The sequence below is a fragment of the Pseudophryne corroboree genome (assembly GCF_028390025.1).
Source record: "Pseudophryne corroboree isolate aPseCor3 chromosome 3 unlocalized genomic scaffold, aPseCor3.hap2 SUPER_3_unloc_14, whole genome shotgun sequence".
Taxonomy (NCBI): Eukaryota; Metazoa; Chordata; class Amphibia; order Anura; family Myobatrachidae; genus Pseudophryne; species Pseudophryne corroboree.
The window spans coordinates 2,533,680-2,554,861 of record NW_026967502.1 but is presented as its reverse complement, the minus strand read 5'-3'; the positions used below and the strand labels follow the sequence as shown (position 1 = coordinate 2,554,861).

Below are 21,182 nucleotides of genomic sequence, written 5' to 3'. Positions count from 1 at the left end.
CCCTTTAGCCCTCAAGATGGAAGCTTCAAGAGCCACGCCGTCAAAGACAGCCGGGCCAGGTCCTGGTAGACACATGGGCCCTGAACGAGGAGGTCTGGGTGTTGTGGAAGTCGTATTGGAAGCTCTGACGAGAGGCCCTGTAGGTCTGAGAACCAATGTTGTCTGGGCCACGCTGGAGCTATGAGAAGCAGGATTCCTGCTTGAACTTCCGAATCACTCTGGGCAGAAGTGACACTGGAGAGAACACGTACGGTAGCCGAAACTTCCATGGCACCGCCAGCGCATCCACAAATGCTGCTTGAGGATCCCTTGTCCTTGCTCCGAAGACCGGAACCTTGTGATTGTGTCGAGACGCCATCGGATCCACGTCTGGAAGGCCCCACCTTTCCACTAGGAGTTGAAACGTTTCTGGATGGAGGCCCCACTCTCCGGCGTGTACGTCCTGACGACTGAGAGTCCACTTCCCAATTCAGGACTCCCGGAATGAATATTGCCGGTAGATGGCGTTTCGCCCATTGAAGAATCCGTGATACTTCCTTCATTGCCATGTGGCTTCGAGTGCCGCCTTGATGATTTATGTATGCCACTGTGTGGTGGCGTTGTCCAACTGTATCTGAACAGGACGGTTCTGTATCAAGTGCTGGGCTAGGTTCAACGAGTTGAAGACCGCCCGCAATTCCAGAATGTTGATCGGGAGGAGAGACTTCTCCTTTGTCCACCGTCCCTGAAGGGAGTGTTGCTCCAACACCGTGCCCCAACCCCTCAGACTGGCCTCCGTTGTCAACAGTACCCAGTTGGGTATCCAGAAGGGACGGCCCCTGCCCAGTTGTTGGTCCTGGAGACACCAGTACAGCGACAGACGGACCTCCGGAGTTGAGGAGATCATGTGAGATCTGATCCGGTGAGGCAGGCCGTCCCACTTGGCCAGAATCAGCCTCTGGAGGGGGCGAGAATGAAATTGAGCATACTCCACCATGTCGAATGCTGACACCATAAGGCCCAACACCTGCATTGCCGAATGAATCGACACTTGCGGACGAGAGAGGAAGCAACGAATCCTGTCCTGAAGTTTCAGGACCTTCTCCTGAGACAAGAACAACCGCTGGATGTGAGTGTCCAATAGCGCTCACAGATGCACTGAGCAGGGATCAGGGAGGATTTCTTCTAGTTGATGAGCCACCCGTGGGCTTGTAGAAACCGGATCGTCAAATCTAGGTGACGTAGGAGAATGTCTGGGGAATTTGCCAGGATCAACAGGTCATCTAGATACGGTAGGATCCTGACCCCTTGACGATGGAGTACCGCCATCATGGCCGCCATAACCTTGGTGAAGACTCGTGGAGCCGTTGTTGAACCAAAGGGTAATGCCCGAAACTGGTAGTGAAGGTTGCCAACCGCAAACCTTGGGTATTGTTGATGTGACTCCAAGGCCAGAACTATAGAGCAAAGTGTTTCCATACGGAACTTGGAGACTCTCACAAACTTGTTCAGGGCCTTGAGGTTGAGAATGGGCCGGGAGGACCCATTCGGTTTCGGAACTAGGAATAGCGGAGAATAGTACCCCTGACCTCTCTGAGCAAGAGGCACCTGTACTACGACTCCTGAGTCCAGGAGGGTCTGTACCACCGAATGTAGGGTCTTTGCCTTTACTTGGTCCGAAGGGACGTCTGTCAGGCAAAATCGATGAGGGGGACGGTTTTTGAAGGCTATGGCGTAACCGTGAGTAACGACTTTCCGTACCCAGGCATCTGAAGTGGTCCTCAACCACTCCCTGGTATACCCTAGAAGCCAGCCCCCCACCCTGGTAATCCCCAGAGGGAGGCCTGCCCCGTCATGCGGCAGGCTTATCAGTCTTGGAAGCTGGCTGACGGGCAGCCCAGGCTCTTTTGGGCTTTGGCTTACCGGGTTTGGAAGTGCGGGCCTGCTTGTGGTACGCCTGACCTTTTGCTTTACCTGAAGGACGGAAGGGACGATAGGAAGTACTCTTAGCCTTCGGTACAGAAAGAGCAGTATTAGGCAGACACGCAGTTTTTGGCAGTAGCCAAATCAGCCACTATCTTGTGTAAGTCCTCTCCGAATAGGATATCTCCCTTGAAAGGGAGTACCTGCAGGGTTTTTCTAGAATCCAGATCCACAGACCAGGATCTCAGCCACAAATCCGTCGCGCCAGGACAGACGTAGTAGAAATCTTTGCTGCCAGAATGCCGACATCAGAAGCCGCCTCTTTAATATACAGAGAAGCTGTGACAATATACGACAAGCATTGTCTAGCATGGTCAGAAGAGATTTCAGCTTCCAACTCCTGGGCCCACGCAATAATAGCTTCTGCAGCCCATGTTGCTGCAATAGTGGGCTGCTGTGCAGCACCCGTGAGGGTGTTAATCGCTTTTAGACAACCCTCCACACGTTTGTCTGTAGGCTCCTTAAGAGACGTGATGGTAGTGACCGGTAGAGCTGAGGAGACCACCATCCGCGTCACATGTGAGTCCACTGGAGGAGGGTTCTCCCAATTTTTAGTCCGCTCTTGAGCGAGGGAATAGCGAGCAAGAAGCTTCTTGTGAGGTACAAACTTCTTTCCTGGGTTCTCCCAGGATTCCTGACTTATATCAACCAGGTGATCAGAGTGAGGTAAAACTTGTTTAACCACCTTCTGACGCTTGAATCTATCTGGTTTCTTAGGAGGGCCAGATGGCTCGAGATCATCTGTAATCTGTAAAATGACTCTAATGGCCTCCAAGAGATCAGGAACATCCACTTGTGAGCCAGTATAACAAGCAGTATTATCAGAATCTGTGGGGTCTGTGTAAACGCCATCTTCATCAGACGAGGTGTCAGGGACAGCAGTGGATTGTGAGGGAGTAATGGCCCGCTTAGAGGACACTTTTGTCTTAGGCGGGCGAAGGACAGACTTAGTAGTCAGTGACTGGTTCAATTTCTGTAACTGCGTGGACAAGGTATCTGCCCACGGAGAATTAGCTGCAGGGACTATATATGGTTTTACCGGCATAGGACCCATAGGGGGCATTAGTTTAGTAACTAGCATAGACTGCAATGTTTAGAATGTAGCCCACGGCGGGTCATTGTGTACCACCGTTGCCATAGTACCACTTACCTATGTTCACACGAGGCTCAGTCCACTTCTCCCTGTAGAATCCTCTGGGTGCCTGTGAAAAAATGTATACTCACATAATCCAGTGTAGCTTCTGTTCTTTGTATGATCCACGTACTTGGCAAAACAAAAAAACAGAAACCCGACCACGCACTGAAAGGGGTCCCATGTTTACACATGGGACCCCTTTTCCCGTCTGCCAGGACCCCCCCTGACTCCTGTCAAAGAGGGTCCCTTCAGCCAATCAGAAAGCACCACGTCGGGGCACTCTCTTGATTGGCTGTGTGCTCCTGTAGTGTCTGTCAGGCAGCACACGGCAGAGATACAATGTAGCGCCTATGCGCTCCATTGTATCCAATGATGGGAACTTTGCGGTCAGCGGTGAGGTTACTTTCGGTCAACCACTGACCGCAAAGTTCCCACCATTGGATACAATGGAGCGCACAGGCGCTACATTGTATCTCTGCCGTGTGCAGCCTCACTGACACTACAACTACATGAACCACCAGCGGGAGAAGGCGGCCCAAATGGCCCGCAAGCAATTTAGCAAAGAGTTTAATGTCGCAATTGGGGAGGGAAATAGGTCGGTAGCTCGAGCACTGGGTGGGGTCCTTACCCTCTTTTGGGATCACAGTTATATGTGCTTCCAAGGTCTGCGGAGAAAAGCCTTTCTCGGCAGAGATTGAATTGCACGCCTTCAAGAAGAGTGGCAACAGGGATTGTTTAAAGGCTTTATAGTATCCGACTGGGAAACCATCCGGGCCCGGACTCTTCCCAGTTGGTGTAGCCGCCAAGGCTGTTTCCTGCTCTTCTATGGTAAAGGGTTGTTCCAGAGCATCCAGGTCTGACTCAGGAAGTTTTGGAAATTCAACTTCCGCCAGGTATCTCTGTATCAATACCCTCAGATCAGAGGCAGCCTGAGGGGTTTGATCCTTTCTAAGATTATAGAGGGACTCATAATAATTTTGGAAGGAATGAGCAATCTGAGGCAATGTATATGCAGCACGTCCCCCCGGCTCATGGACAGAGTGATTCGCAAAAAAATAGACCCGCACTTGAGCCCTCAGAGACTAACACCCAGATACGAATGAATAGTGAATGCCCGTATTGTATGAAATAACAGCCGCGTTTGACTGATGGTCTATTCATTCGTAATTCATAACTTTGCCAATCAAACAATTACGAATAGACCAGACACTGCCGAGATTTGTGCTTAGTGAATTCCCGCATTGGGACTTTGAAAAAAAAAAAACACAAATTGGGCAAACTTGGATTATTAGTAAATACTGGCCCATGTCTTCCTGAAGGGTGTCATGCGTTGAAATCAGATCTTTGTGAGACACAACAATCTCTTTCATCTCACTCTGTATGAGTGCCAATCTCACTGATATCAGACCTCAAAGCTTGAATATTACAGTTAAATTCTGAGATTATTTCCGTCCTTAAATGCAGATAACATAGAATGTATAGAGCGTAGAGTAACAGGACCATCTAGAGTGTCTTAAGACGTCTTCAGCCATTACAGCTGGGCTGTGCGACTGACAAGTAGAAGCAGATGATGTTGTAGCGTTCTCAGAAGGACCACCTGAATTCGACGTACCAAAGAGATGGACAGGTGGGGCCGATTTGTTACCTTTTAACCTTTTTTTGGAGGCATGGTAAGCCGGCTACAAAGAGACTGACCTCTCAGAGATAGGAAAATACAAATGATCTATAAATAAAAGGAGCAGTAGTACGCTGTCAGGAGGTTACATCAAGATGACTCCATTCAAAATGACATTCTTAGTCGGGGTGACGGGGGTATCCGAGCCAACATTTCAAGTAATCATGATGTAGTGAAACTCAAATAACATAGTAATGACCGAGAAATTCCACTAGAGGTCAGCGTGACCACAGACGTGAAGTACTCAGCACAGAGAGACACAAATGGAAAAATATATTCAGTGGATAAATCCACAAGATAATATACTGTGAGGTTGTAATCAGAGAGTAATGAGCTGTACTCAGACGATACTTGATACTGGGCTCTGCGTGTAGACTGAGAGGAAGTAGATGATAGTGGTACCATATAAATAGAAGGTAGTTTCACCTCCAGGCAAATGCTTCAGTTTAGTGTAGTGACCCCGGTGACTGTGTGCAGCCCATTCTGTCCCCAGCAGTAGCAGAAGACCCAGTGCTCCCACCTTAGGAAAAAGCGCCTCCAAGTCAGCTATCCGGAGTGTGCAGGAAAGACCAGGCGCACATAGCCCCAGAATACAGCCCATGGCTTCAAAGGTGCCACTAGGCTGCGGCAATGAACAGTGCTCGGAGTGAGCGTCTTTGGGGCAATAGGAGTGGGGAACTTAATAAATTGGGTCTTGGTCGCAGCGGCGGCTGAGAGCTATCAGGTAGGGTAGATAAGAAGCCACTTAGTGAGGAGATCTCCAGAAAGCACGTCTGGATGGACCACGCTCCTCTTATTTATTATTTTATATACTAACAGGGGTGACAGGTGTGGTACATCCCTGCAACGGCAGATCCAATCTCTTTCTCATCAGACTCTGCTGTCTTCCCTGCACTCTCACTCAGATGTTCACTGCTGCCAGTAGCACACGTATGAGAAGCAGAAGTATGGCGGCAGCTGTATAGATTCTGATATGTAATTCTCTATATCATACTTACCGTACACACATCATCCTTATTACTATTGAGAGAATAGAGGTAAGACACTGATGATGGGGGTGTAAAAATAGGATTTTAATTACCTACCGGTAAATCCTTTTCTCTGACGTCCTAAGTGGATGCTGGGACTCCGTAAGGACCATGGGGAATAGCGGCTCCGCAGGAGACTGGGCACAGCTAAAGAAAGCTTTATGACTACCTGGTGTGCACTGGCTCCTCCCACTATGACCCTCCTCAGACCTTAGTTAGAATCTTGTGCCCGGCTGAGCTGGATGCACACTAGGGGCTCTCCTGAGCTCCTAGAAAAGAAAGTATTATTTAGGGTTTTTTTTTCAGTGAGATCTGCTGGCAACAGACTCACTGCTACGAGGGACTAAGGGGAGAAGAAGCGAACCTACCTGCTTGCAGCTAGCTTGGGCTTATTAGGCTACTGGACACCGTTAGCTCCAGAGGGATCGAACACAGGGCCCGACCTCGATCGTCCGGTCCCGGAGCCGCGCCGCCGTCCCCCTTACAGAGCCAGAAGCAAGAAGACGGTCCGGAAAATCGGCGGCAGAAGACTTTGGTCTTCACCAAGGTAGCGCACAGCACTGCAGCTGTGCGCCATTGCTCCTCATACACACCTCACACTCCGGTCACTGATGGGTGCAGGGCGCTGGGGGGGGCGCCCTGAGCAGCAATATTAAACACCATGGCTGGCAAATCTACACAATATATAGTCCTAGAGGCTATATATGTGTAAAATACCCCTGCCAGAGATCCATAACAAAGCGGGAGAAGTCAGCCGAAAAAGGGGCGGGGCTATCTCCCTCAGCACACTGGCGCCATTTTCTCTTCACAGTGCAGCTGGAAGACATCTCCCCAGGCTCTCCCCTGTAGTTTTCAGGCTCAAAGGGTTAAAAAGAGAGGGGGGGCACTAAATTTAGGCGCAATATTGTGTATACAAGCAGCTATTGGGAAAATCACTCAGTTATAGTGTTAATCCCTGCATTATATAGCACTCTGGTGTGTGCTGGCATACTCTCTCTGTCTCCCCAAAGGACTTTGTGGGGTCCTGTCCTCAGTCAGAGCATTCTCTGTGTGTGTGCGGTGTGTCGGTACGGCTGTGTCAACATGTTTGAGGAGGAAGGTTATGTGGAGGCGGAGTAGATGGATAGGTGGAAGGTATTAACCAACAGTGTCAACTCCTTACATAAAAGGCTGGATGATGTAACAGCTGTGGGACAGATGGCTTCTCAGCTCGTGCCTGCCCAGGCGTCTCAAAGGTCATCAGGGGCTCAAAAACGCCCCGCTACCTCAGATGGCAGACACAGATGTCGACACGGAGTCTGACTCCAGTGTCGACGAGGTTGAGACATATACACAATCCACTAGGAACATCCGTAGCATGATCTCAGCAATGAAAAATGTGTTACACTCTGAGATTAACCCAAGTACCACTAAAACAAAAGGGTTTTTATGTTTGGGGAGAAAAAGCAGCCAGTGTTTTGTTCCCCCAGCAGATGAGTGAATGAAGTGTGTGAAGAAGCGTGGGTTCCCCCGATAAGAAACTGGTAATTCCTAAAAAGTTACTGATGGCGTACCCTTTCCCGCCAGAGGATAGGTCACGTTGGGAGATATCCCCTAGGGTGGATAAGGCGCTCGCACGTTTGTCAAAAAAGGTGGCACTGCCGTCTTAGGATACGGCCACTTTGAAGGAGCCTGCTGATAAAAAGCAGGAGGCTATCTTAAAGTCTGTATGTACACACTCAGGTACTATACTGAGACCTGCAATTGCCTCAGCATGGATAGTGCTGCTGCAGCGTGGTCTGTTACCCTGTCAGGACAGGGATACTATTTTGCTAACCATAGAGCATATTAAAGACGTCGTCTTATATATGAGGGATGCACAGAGGGATATTTTCCGGCTGGCATCCAGAATTAATGTAATGTCCATTCTGCCAGGAGGGTATTAGGGACCCGGCAGTGGACAGGTGATGCTGACTTTAAAAGACACATAGAGATTCTGCCTTACAAGGGTGAGGAATTGTTTGGGGATGGTCTCTGGGACCTCGTATCCACAGCAACTGCTGTGAAGAAAATTTTTTACCTCAGGTTTCCTCACAGCCTAAGAAAGCACCGTATTATCAGGTACAGTCCTTTCGGCTTCAGAAAAGCAAGCGGGTCAGAGGCGCTTCCTTTCTGCACAGAGACAAGGGAAGAGGGAAAAAGCTGCACCAGACAGCCAGTTCCCAGGATCAAAGATCTTCCCCCGCTTCCTCTGAGTCCACCGCATGACGCTGGGGCTCCACAGGTGGAGCCAGGTGCGGTGGGGGCGCGTCTCGGGAACTTCAGCGACCAGTGGGCTCGCTCACAGGTGGATTCCTGGGTTCTGCAAGTAGTATCACAGGGATACAAGCTGGAGTTCGAGGCGACTCCCTTTCGCCATTACCTCAAATCAGCCTTGCCTGCTGCCCTTGGAGAAAGGGGAGGTAGTACTGAGGGAAATTCACAAGCTGTACTTCCAGCAGGTGTTAATCAAGGTACCCCTCCTTCAACAAAGTCGGGGTTACTGTTCCACAATGTTTGTGGTACCGAAACCAGACGGTTCGGTGAGACCCATTCTAAAATTGAAATCCTTGAACACTTATATACGAAGGTTCAAGTTCAAAATGGAATCGCTCAGGGCGGTAATTGCAAGCCTGGACGAAGGGGTTACATGGTATCACTGGACATCAAGGATGCTTACCTGCATGTCCCCATTTACCCTCCTCACCAGGAGTACCTCAAAATTGTGGTACAGGACTGTCATTACCAATTCTAGATGTTGCCGTTGGTCTGTCCCCGGCACCGAGTGTATTTACCAAGGTAATGGCCGAAATGATGATACTCCTTCGAAAAAAGGGAGTTATAGTAATCCCGTACTTGGACGATCTCCTTATAAAGGCGAGGTCCAGGGAACAGTTGTTGGTCGGAGTAGCACTATCTCGGGAAGGGCTACAACAGCACGGCTGGATTCTGAATATTCCGAAGTCGCAGCTGGTTCCTACGACACGTCTACTGATCCTGGGTATGGTTCTGGACACAGAACAGGAAAAAGTGTTTCTCCCGGAGGAGAAGGCCAAGGAGTTGTCATCTCTAGTCAGAGACCTCCTTAAACAAATACAGGTGTCGGTGCATCAATGCACGCGAGTCCTGGGAAAGATGCAAGGATCTTCCAGTGGGATCTTTGGACAAGAGGTCCGGATTGCATTTTCAGATGCATCAGCTGATAACCAAGGGCCAGGGTGTCGCTGTGGTGGTGGCTGCAGAGTGCTCATCTTCTAGAGGGTCGCAGATTCGGCATACAGGACTGGGTCCTGGTGACCACGGATGCCAGCCTTCGAGGCTGGGGGGCAGTCACACAGTGAAGAAACTTCCAAGGACTATGGTCGAGTCAGGAGACTTCCCTACACATAAATATTCTGGAACTGAGGGCCATTTACAATGCCCTAAGTCAGGCAAGACCCCTGCTTCAACATCAGCCGGTGCTGATCCAGTCAGACAACAACATGGCGGTCGCCCATGTAAACCAACAGGGCGGCACAAGAAGCAGGATGGCGATGGCAGAAGCCACAAGGATTTTCCGATGGGCGGAATATCATGTGTTAGCACTGTCAGCAGTGTTCATTCCCGGAGCGACCTCTAACCGGGAGAGTGGGGTCTTCATCCAGAAGTCTTCCAAATGATTGTACACCATTGGGATAGGCTACAGGTAGACATGATGGTGTCCCACCTCAACAAAAAGCTAAAAAGATATTGCGCCAGGTCAAGGGACCCTCAGGCGATAGCTGTGGACGCTCTAGTAACACAGAGGGTGTACCAGTCGGTGTATGTGTTCCTTCCTCTGCCTCTCATACCAAGGTATTGAGAATAATAAGAAGGAGAAGAGTAAGAACTATACTCGTGGTTCCGGATTGGCCAAGAAGGGCTTTGCACCCAGAACTTCAAGAAATGATTTCAGAGGACCCATGGCCTCTGCCGCTCAGACAGGACCTGCTGCAGCAGGGGCCCTGTCTGTTCCAAGACTTACCTTGCGTTGACGGCATGGCGGTTGAACACCGGATCCTAAAGGAAAAAGGCATTCCGGGGGAAGTCATTCCTATGCTGATTAAGGCTAGAAAAGAGGTGACCGCAAAACATTATCACCGCATATGGCGAAAATATGTTGCTTGGTGTGAGGCCAGGAAGGCCCCAACGGAGGAATTTCAGCTGGGTTGATTTCTGCACTTCCTACAGTCAGGAGTGACTATGGGCCTAAAATTGGGTTTCATTAAGGTTCAGATTTTGGCTCTGTCGATTTTCTTCCAGAAAGAACTGGCTTCACTGCCTGAAGTTCAGACTTTTGTTAAGGGAGTGCTGCATATTCAGCCCCTTTTGTGCCTCCAGTGGCACCTTGGGATCTCAACGTGGTGTTGAGTTTCCTAAAGTCACATTGGTTTGAACCACTTAAGACCGTGGATTTGAAATATCTCACGTGGAAATTGGTCATGCTGTTGGCCTTGGCTTCGGCCAGGCGTGTGTCAGAATTGGCGGCTTTGTCATGTAAAAGCCCTTATCTGATTTTCCATATGGATAGGGCAGAATTGAGGACTCGTCCCCAGTTTCTCCCCAAGGTGGTATCAGCTTTTCACGTGAACCAACCTATTGTGGTGCCTGCGGCTACTAGGGACTTGGAGGACTCCAAGTTACTGGACGTAGTCAGGGCCTTGAAAATATATGTTTCCAGGACGGCTGGAGTCAGGAAAACTGACTCGCTATTTATCCTGTATGCACCCAACAAGCTGGGTGCTCCTGCTTCGAAGCAGACTATTGCTCGCTGGATATGTAGAACAATTCAGCTTGCGCATTCTGCAGCTGGACTGCCGCATCCTAAATCTGTAAAAGCCCATTCCACGAGGAAGGTGGGCTCTTCTTGGGCGGCTGCCCGAGGGGTCTCGGCTTTACAACTTTGCTGCTACTTGGTCAGGGTCTAACACTTTTGCAAAATTCTACAAATTTGATATCCTGGCTAAGGAGGACCTTGAGTTTGCTCATTCAGTGCTGCAGAGTCATCCGCACTCTCCCGCCCGTTTGGGAGCTTTGGTATAATCCCCATGGTCCTTACGGAGTCCCAGCATCCACTTAGAACGTCAGAGAAAATAAGATTTTACTCACCGGTAAATCTATTTCTCGTAGTCCGTAGTGGATGCTGGGCGCCCATCCCAAGTGCGGATTGTCTGCAATACTTGTATATAGTTATTGTTAAACTAACGGGTTATTGTTGAGAGCCATCTGTTGAGAGGCTCCATTGTATTTCATAACTGGATATAGTATCACGAGTTGTACGGTGTGATTGGTGTGGCTGGTATGAGTCTTACCCGGGATTCAAAAATCCTTCCTAATTGTGTCAGCTCTTCCGGGCATGGTATCCTAACTGAGGTCTGGAGGAGGGTCATAGTGGGAGGAGCCAGTGCACACCAGGTAGTCCTAAACCTTTCTTTAGTTGTGCCCAGTCTCCTGCGGAGCCGCTATTCCCCATGGTCCTTACGGAGTCCCAGCATCCACTACGGACTACGAGAAATAGATTTACCGGTGAGTAAAATCCTATTTTCTCGTAGTCTGTAGAGAATGCTGGGGTCCATTTAGTATCATGGGGTATAGACAGGGCCGTTGGGAGCCACTGGCACTTTAAGAGTTTAATAGTGTGGGCTAGTTTCCCTCTATGCCCCTCCTACCAGACTCAGTCTAGAAACTGTGCCCGAGGAGACGGATATACTTTGAGAGAAGGAAATACACAGATAGTGGTGAAATTCACACCAGCTCACACATAACAAAAAAGCCAAACTCACCAACTTGGAACACTTCAGCAACGGCTAAACCAACAATTCTGAACCAAGTAACAATGCAGTAATACGAAGCACAGGACGGGGGCGCCCAACATCCTCTACGGACTACGAGAAAAGGATTAACCAGTAGGTAATTAAAATCCTATTTTCTCTTACATCCTAGAGGATGCTGGGGTCCATTTAGTACCATGGAGATGTACCAAAGCTCTGTGTCGAGTATCATCCCCAGGAAGGGCAGTCTCCTTGTCTGTTCCAAATGTGACGTTGGAAGGTTCAGGATCCACCCATGATCCCAGAGTAGTTGAGTTGAGAGCGCAATACTCTGCAACAGCTTCTCCTTGGAAGATGCCTCTATCAGCAGATCATCCAGATATGGAATTATGTTCACTCCCTGTTTGCGTAGGAGGAGCATCATCTCCGCCATGACCTTGGTGAACACCCTCGGTGCTGTAGAGAGGCCAAATGGCAACGTCTGGAACTGATAGTGACAGTCCTGTAGTGCAAACCGTAGATAGGCCTGGTGAGGTGGCCAGATCAGAATGTGAAGGTACACATCCTTGATATCCAGGGATACTAGGAATTCCCCCTCCTCCAGACCTGAGATCACCACTCTCAGAGACTCCATCTTTAATTGGAAAACCCTCAAGTAGGGGTTCAACGTCTTCAGGTTCAATATAGGCCTTACCGAACCGCCCGGTTTTGGTACCACAAACAGGTTTGAGTAATAACCCTTGATTTTTGGGTGAGGTGGAACTGGAACAATAACATTTGTTCGTACCAGTTTTTGAATGGCTTCTTGTAGAATATCACTTTCTGTCAGCGAACCTGGTAAGCCTGATTTGAAGAATCTGTGAGGTGGGAGTTCCTGAAACTCCAGTCTGTACCCCTGGGTAACAATATCAGTCACCCAGGGCTCTAGGCATGATGACACCCAGACATGACTGAAAGCTTTTAGTCTCGCTCCCACCTGCCTGATGTCCAGGCTGATAGGTCCATCGTCATGCTGAATATTTGGAGGAAGCTGAACCTGGTTTCTGTTCCTGGGAACCTGTTGGTGCAGGTTTTTGGGATCTTCCCTGACCTCCTCTAAAGAAGGTGTGAGGGGGTTTGGATTTTTTACATTTTCCAGTCCAAAAGGACTGCAGTGTAGGTGTAGGATAAGATTTCCTAGCTAGGGCTGCTGCGGAGAGAAGAAATGTCGACTTACCCGCAGTCGCCGTGGAAATCCACGCATCCAATGCGTCCCCAAATAGTGCCTGACCTGTAAATGGCAGGTTCTCCACACTTTTCTTGGATTCTGCATCCGCAGTCCATTAGCGTAGCCAGAGTCCTCTGCGTGCCGAGACAGCCATGGAAGTAGCAGGCCAATGTCCTTCATGGCCTCCACCATGAAGCCTGCAGAATCCTGTATGTGACGTAAAAACAAGTCAGTGTCACTCCTATCCATAGTATCTAAGTCCTCTAGTAAGGTGCCTGACCACTTTACTATGGCTTTAGAAATCCACGCACAAGCAATAGTGGGCCTTAAAGCCATGCCTGTAGCAGTGTATAGTGATTTGAGCGTAGTCTCAATCTTGCGGTCAGCCAGCTCCTTTAAGGCGGTTGAACCAGGGACAGGTAAAACCACCTTTGTAGACAGCCTAGATACAGAAGCGTCTACAATAGGTGGGTTTTCCCACTTTTCTATTCTCTTCAGGGAAAGGGAAAGCAATGAGAATTTTTAGGGATCTGTAATTTTTTCTCTGGGTTTTCTCAGGATTTTTCAAACAAGGAGTTTAACACAGAAGCAGGGAAGGTAAGTGAGGACTTCTTATTTACTGTAAAATAAGATTCCTCTACTTGTTCTGGACCTTCTCAGAAATATGCAAAACATCCCTAATGGCTTCAATCATTAGCTGCACCCCTTTAGCAAGGGATGCATGCTCCCCCTGCATATCCCCCTCACCATCCCCTGTATCAGAGTCGGTATTAGTGTCAGCTTGCATTATCTGGGCAAGTGTACTTTTTTGGGGTATGTAGGTGGGGTTTTAGATGAAGTAGTGGGAGCTGAATATTTCAAACACTCCACAGATTGTCTCAAAAACTGCGTCTCTTATTATGTGACATCCATGTTGAAATCTGGGATATCATTCCCCTTAAAGAATCCACCCATGGGGGTTCGGATTCAGAATGCTGAGATAGCACATTGCAGTCCTGAGTACATGGAATAGACTCCTCAGGAGAAGATACACACTCTGGTAATGTGGTTACACACACACACACACACACACACACACAGGAAAATGTCAGACACAGTTTCCCCCAGAGTACCTTCAGAGAGTCACAGAGTTTAAGGAGCCAGCCACACAGCGCCCCTGTAGGCAGTTATTATGATAAAAGCCCGGCACTGACTAACCTTAATAGGGAGGGCAGCGCTCCCTGTCAGTGTCCTAGTTCCTATGATCTGCAGGGAGAAAATGGCGCTGGTGAGTGCTGGATCCGCACTGAGAGGAAGCCCCGCCCCTTGTAATGGCGTGCGGCTTCCTGCACTAATTGTTTATACTGGCCTGAGGATTTTAGTGCTAACAGGGGGATTAGCCCCTGTTAGCTGCGTGACCAGTGTAGGGTTTATCCGCGCTGACTCAGGACGCCCCTCAAAGCGCCTACACTGTGTGTTGCTGAGCCTTCCTGGAGCGTAGCCTGTCAGAGCTGCGCTCCCACCCTTGTGCCGCCATACCCTGCCGCTAACCGGGACGCCGGCGCTATACTCGCCACTTTTCTTTCTTCTGGCTCTGTTAGGGGGTGGCGGCCGTGTTGCAGGAGTGAGCAGTCGACTCATGGGCTTGTGATCAGCACCCTCAGGAGCTCAGTGTCCTGTCAGCGGAGTAGAGAACCATTAACTCTTCAGGAAGTTGGTTCCTATTCCCGACCCCCCACCCCCAAGTCCCATGAAGCAGGGAGACTGTTGCCAGCAGCTTTCCTGTAACCTAACTAACTGTAGAAAATAAAAAACTAAGAAAACTCCTAGGAGCTCCTCTAACTGTGACCGACTCCTCTGGGCACATTTTCTAAACTGAGTCTGGTAGGAGGGGCATAGAGGGAGGGCCAAGCCCACACTATTAAACTCTTAAAGTGCCAGTGGCTCCCAAAGGACCTGTCTATACCCCATGGTACTAAATGGACCCCAGCATCCTCTAGGACGTAAGAGAAAGTAGATTATAGCCTAGCAGATGATGATTACAGGGTATCATATGGTGTATTGCATGTAAAATACCTTGTTCCACACCTACTCTGCTGTAGCAATATACCTTATATAAGGGTGAGTAACACATGTACAGGCTTACCAGCGTATGAGCACATACATAAAGGAATGCTACCTTACCAATGCTTCCAGGAGTAACGTTAGGAGACATTTCTCTGATCCATCAGCTCATATGACTGATGTTATTGTTCATCTAGAATCTCCAATTCATACAATATATTCCCCATCCATTGTTTTACATTGGTGCTGACATAGGACTTGGCAAGTGACTACATCTCCATTTATACTTCATGTTTAGTTACCAGTACAAGAGAGATGTATCTGAGTCTTATTATATTACATTTGTTATTGTGAGTGTTCTCAGGAGGGTGGACACAATGATCATCTGAGACACAATAGTATAAAGCCTTTATTAAAAGTTGTTTTATTATACACACCCATTTACAATTAATTGTCCCAGAGAGTTGTCTTCTCCTATTGTTTACAATATTAATATTGTTACAGAAAATGTCACATTTCCATAATGTATTTTATTTCCAGCAGGTGGACACACAAGCAGGAATATCTCAGAAGGACATCTAATGTTATCCCCGGATTGTGACATAAAAGATAATGACAGTAGACAGGATTCTCCAGGAGATAACCCCATTACCCCAATTATACATCCAGCTCTATCAGCTGGTCCCTCTGATCCTGCAAAATATTCTCCTGATCACTCTGATATTGGTGTATCTGGTACAGCTCTGAGAGTAGATACAGAGTTTCCATGTGCTATAGATGCCAAATGTTTTACACAGAACACAAAGCCTATTAACCCACAGACCGGTAAGGCAGGTGAGAGGCAATTTCTGTGTTCTGAGTGTGGGAAATGTTTTGCATACAATTCAGTTCTTATTAGACATCAGAGAAGTCACACAGGTGAGAAGCCATTTCCATGTCCTGAGTGTGGGAAATGTTTTGCACGGAAATCAGATCTTATTATACATCACAGAAGTCACACAGATGAGAAGCCATTTCCATGTTCTGAGTGTGGGAAATGTTTCACACAGAAATCAGTTCTTGTTAGACATCAGAGAAGTCACACAGGTGAGAAGCCATTTCCATGTTTTGAGTGTGGGAAATGTTTTGCATACAAATTAGTTCTTATTAGACATCAGAGAAGTCACACAGGTGAGAAGCCGTATTCCTGTTCTGAGTGTGGGAAATGTTTTTCATCGAAACCAGATCTTGTTTGTCATCAGAGAAGTCACACAGGTGAGAAGCCATATTCCTGTTCTGAGTGTGGGAAATGTTTCGCACAGAACTCAGCTCTTGTTACACATCAGAGAAGTCACACAGGTGAGAAGCCGTATTCCTGTTCTGAGTGTGGGAAATGTTTTATCCAGAAATCACATCTTATTAAACATGAGAGAAGTCACACAGGCGAGAAGCCATTTTCTTGCTATGAGTGTGGGAAATGTTTTATCCAGAAATCACATCTTATTAAACATGAGAGAAGTCACATAGGTGAGAAGCCATTTTCTTGCTATGAGTGTGGGAAATGTTTTACCTGGAAATCACAACTTGTTACACATCAGCGAAGTCACACAGGTGAGAGGCCATTTCCATGTTCTGAGTGTGGGAAATGTTTTGCACACAAATCAGATCTTATTAAACATGAGAGAAGTCACACAGGTGAGAAGCCATTTTTTGCTCAGAATGTGGGAAATGTTTTACACGGAAATTAGATCTTTTTACACATCAGAGAAGTCAGACGGAAAAAGCCATTTCCATGTTCTGAGTGTGTGAAATGTTTTACATAGAAATCACAACTTGTTACACTTCAGCGAAGTCACAAGTGAGAGGCCATTTCCATACTCTGAGAAATAAATCAGCACAATAGACATCACTCAGGTGAGGAACCATTTTAATCTTCTGGAGTATTCTCATCAATGCCATGCGTTGTTCTTCAAGGTTCTTCTATTTCCTATGCTTTTTGCAATATACATGTTACCACTGGGTGAAATAATCAGATGTCATGCCATCATCTACCACTGCTGTACAGATGACCTGTCTTTTGCTCCAGGTACTGAGAACCCAGTACCAATCCTAAATAGTTGTCTAGCTGAGCTCCAGGTGTGGGTGATGCCAGTTGGCTGTGACTCAGTCCTGGTGAAACAGGTCCCTATGATAGAAACTCACCAACAAAGGGCAGGGCTACAGCTCAGCTTTGCAAACCAACCAGACTTAAGCTTGTGGGTTCAGAGTTACAAAATGCTGATCCTGAGTGGAATCTTGGTGTCCTGGATGGTGGAGTGACACTTAGACATCAGGTATCAGCCACAATCAGAAGATTCCCTCAGAAGATCTACCTACAGTCATACATGCACTTGTATCATCACACATAGACTACTGCAATGTCCTCTACCTGGGTCTCCCAGCAAAAGAATTACACGGCTTGTAGCTTGTACAGAATGCAGCAGCCAGGCTGTTACCTAACCAGCCCGTTCCTGCCACATAACACCCATTCTCTGCTCCCTTCACCGGCTGCCTGTAAGATGGTGACTCTATTACATAATCTTACTGACTCTCCCAGCCCTACATGACCAGGGTCCATTGTACCAGAAGCAGCTTCTGCCTCCTTACTGCCCTGCTTTCTTACTTCCATCTGGAGACAAAGGACTGTTACCAGCAGTACCAAGAATCCCCAAGCAGTTCTGAGATGTCAGAGGGGGAGACAGGGTGGTGGCACTAGTGCTGTAGCGGGGGCTGCCAGAGGCACTGTCTATGGGTAATATTGTCCCCAAGCAGTGCTGAGGTGGAAGAGGGGGGGCACAGGGTGGCGAGCAGTAGGGGGAGACAGGGAGGTTGGCAGTAGTGGGGTAAAGACAGGTTGAGGGGAGACAGGGCGGGTGGCAGTAGTGGGGGTAGGCGGGGTGGGTGGCAGTAGTGGGGGAGACAGGGTGGGTGGCAGGAATGGGGGAGACAGGGCAGGTGGCAGTAGTGGGGGGAGACAGGGCAGTGGCAGTAGTGGGGGAGACGGTGGGAGGCAGTAGTGGGGAATACAGGGCAGATGGCCGCAGTGCAGTACCAGGGGCTGCTGGAGGCAGTAAAGAGGTGTATGGGTCTCGCACAGAACCAGTTGATAATTAGACTTATGGATGATTATGCTTCCTTATTTCTAATTAATCCCTTGTATGTGTTACTGTTATTTGCTGTGTCAGCCTTTATGTGTGTTCTGTGTAATAATCCTGAAAGTAGTGCTGCTACCGATCTCATATCATTTGTAGTAACTTGGAAAAGATGAGAGATGAAGTGCACTCTGGAAGCTTATAGGGGGTTAAAGAGGAACGCATATGTGATATCACACAGCCCTCCGGAAAATGGTCCTGGCCTGCCGGCATTCGCCCCTCAGGTATGTGGCCACAATGTGCGTGTCCGCACGGCCGCTGCACATGTGCATTTTGCCAACACCAGCAAACTGCTGCGGGCCACTATTGCGGCTGGGTCTGAATGATATGTATCTGTTTTACTTGCCTGCAATACTAACACGTAACTTGAATTGTTTCTGTGCTTTAAAGGATATTTTATCCATGTGCAGAGTAAAGTATATTTTAAGTTTAAAATATAGACAAAAATCTCTTATTAAAGATATGAAATAAAGTTGTTTAAAAACAAAAGATTTCCGTTGAGTCTTTTTATGTGTCTGTGTATTATCTTATTTCCAGATAATTGTCGCTATGGTGACAGAAACAATTTCCTGTTAATGTGTCACTTGTATTGTTACTTTTGTGTCCACATAATATCAGTGTTGCTGTGTATAAATATCCCGTCTGGTGTATAAAGGTGGGTACACACGCTGCCATTGTGACTGTGCGATTTCCCTTGAAGTAGCCAGATCCCAGAACCACCAATAGTGACTATGTACTTGCAATTTTGGCTATGTCCGATTTTGACAGCTCATTTGAATAGTGGGATGACATTATGGGGAGGAGGGGGACTCTTTCTGTATGCGTTTCGAGTCTGGGGTGACTCAAGGGTCACTCCAGACTCGAAACGCATTGCCCAAAGGAGGTCTTTGCACAGGTGAGGTGGATGTGTGTCTCCCATGTAAGGTAAGACCTATTTTATTTCTCTATATTTGGCATTTGGAGCTTTGTTACCTCAGCTCAACAAAATAATATATTCCTCCTTGCTGGGATCTCGCACAGCCCCCATCTACGGCTTGTATGTTTATTTTTTCAACCATTTTAAACCATTGGTGAAATAAATTGTACCTTTATTGCATCACTGTACAAGTCTATTTGACGCAGAGACCTTTATATATGGAGTTATGCTGTATTCATTGTGAGTAATGGTACGCTTGAGACGTACCTTATGATAACGATACCTTGATGTGTGTTATACTGTTCCTCACTATGTAAGTGAGGTATGCTGTTCCTAAGATCACCTGCATATCTTATTTGTGGGGTTAAGATATAAAGAAACCATTATAAGGGTTATAGCACATTATATTGTGTAAGTGAGGTACGCCACCTCTAATCTACTAAAAAAAGATCATTCACTTTCATAAGGAGTACCGCATTATAATCTCATGTATGGAATAATCTTGAACATACAGTGGGGCAAAAAAGTATTTGGACAGCCACCGATTGTGCAAGTTGACCCACTTATAAAGATGAGAGGTGTGTAATTTCCATCATAGACTTCACCTGTGAGAGACAGAATCTGGAGGTCACATTGTATGATTGTTACACTATTTATTTGTTTATTGTTGTGGAAAATAAATATTTGGACAATCAAAAAGTTTAACTCAATACTTTGTAATATCACCTCGGTTGGCAATTACAGAGGTCAAACGTTTCCTGTAGTTCTTGACCAGGTATGCACACACAGTGCCAGATTAAGGTCCATATGGGCCTGGAGCTGAAATTTAGGAAGGGCCTATTGTGTGCCTCGGCAGGAGGTGTGACAAGCGCTGCGGTGGTGTGACTAGTGATGTGGGGGTGTGATCAGTGTGGTGTGGGTGTGGTCTAAATAGGGGGTGTGGCCTATGCCATGTGAGTGACACAGTCACCACTTACTGACAGACACTACTTACTGACACACACACACAACACAAAGCTTACTGACACAATCACCACTTACTGACAGACACTATTTACTAACACACACACACACTCACAACACAAAACTTACCGACACAGACACCATTTACTGATAGATATTACTGACTGACACACACGAACAACACAGATAAACTTACTGACACAGACATTACTTACTGACACACACACAACACAATACTTATACCGCTCTCACATCACAATGCCGGGTCCCACCTGGGAATTGGAAATGGGTCCATTCCTGGGTGGGGCCCGGCATTTGACCCTACACACCGCCAACCCGACCCGGCAATTTGCCGGTTCGGGTTGCCATCTGTGGGCGGAGATGGAGTCGGCATCAGGTGAGGAGGCGGCGCTGGGAGATGAGATCATCCCTATGCAGTGAACGGGTCCCGGGTTGCATTGACCTGGGTGACCCGTTCACACTGCACCGGACCTGGTATTTAACCCGGGAATAACCCCTTTATTCCCAGGTTGAATTACCGGGTCAGGCAATCCAGAATTCGCCCATGACCCCTTTCACAACACACATCGGAACGTGCCGACCCAGCAATATACCCAGTCTGTACCAGGTTATTTTTGCGGTGTGAAAGGGGTATTACTGACACAGACACTCACCACTTACTGACAGATACTACTTACTGACACACACACAGTACAAAACCTACTGACAGACACTCCTTATTGACACACACACACATAAAACAAAACTTACTGACACAGACACCATGCAAAATGTACTGACACAAACACTACTTACTGACAGACACTTCTTACTGACACCAGTAGTGCACACAGAATTTTTTTCTCAGTGGTACTGTGCCTGCGCGCCGTGGGCGTGGTCACATGTCATTAAGGGATGTGACCATGTGACACTAGGTGGAGTGGTTATATATTATGTGAATCCATGGCACAGACACCCCCTGTCCCTGCGGACTACAGAGACAAGGACAGCAGGATGTGACACTGGTTATAGAATAAAAAATATTATATATAAGCTGTGTACCCAGCACTCATCCTGTTATGATGTGAATATTTGCTCCAGTGCCCTCCTTCGGTTTTTCAATCTGTGGATAGAGTACAATGAGGCAGCACTCCTGAGTCTTGCTGGTGCAGTAAGATTTATTTAGTAGCAGGGACGTGCAGTCAGGGGAGGCAGGGGAGGCAGTGCCTCCCCTGTCATTAATGATTACATTAATATAAAGATACTTAAGACACAT

The 21,182-nt window shown here is 47.7% G+C and overlaps 1 protein-coding gene across 1 annotated transcript in view; it reads left to right on the top strand.

Annotated features, from left to right (window-relative positions):
* LOC134983415 (oocyte zinc finger protein XlCOF6.1-like) overlaps window positions 1-17,678 on the top strand; it is a 46,296-nt gene extending 28,618 nt beyond the window's left edge. Inside the window, exon 3 of the mRNA XM_063949104.1 lies at window positions 15,398-17,678. Within this exon, the coding sequence (XP_063805174.1) occupies window positions 15,398-16,584 (1,187 nt within the window). The 3' untranslated portion in view covers window positions 16,585-17,678. The remainder of the gene's footprint in view (window positions 1-15,397) is intronic.
* Window positions 17,679-21,182: the final 3,504 nt, after the last annotated feature.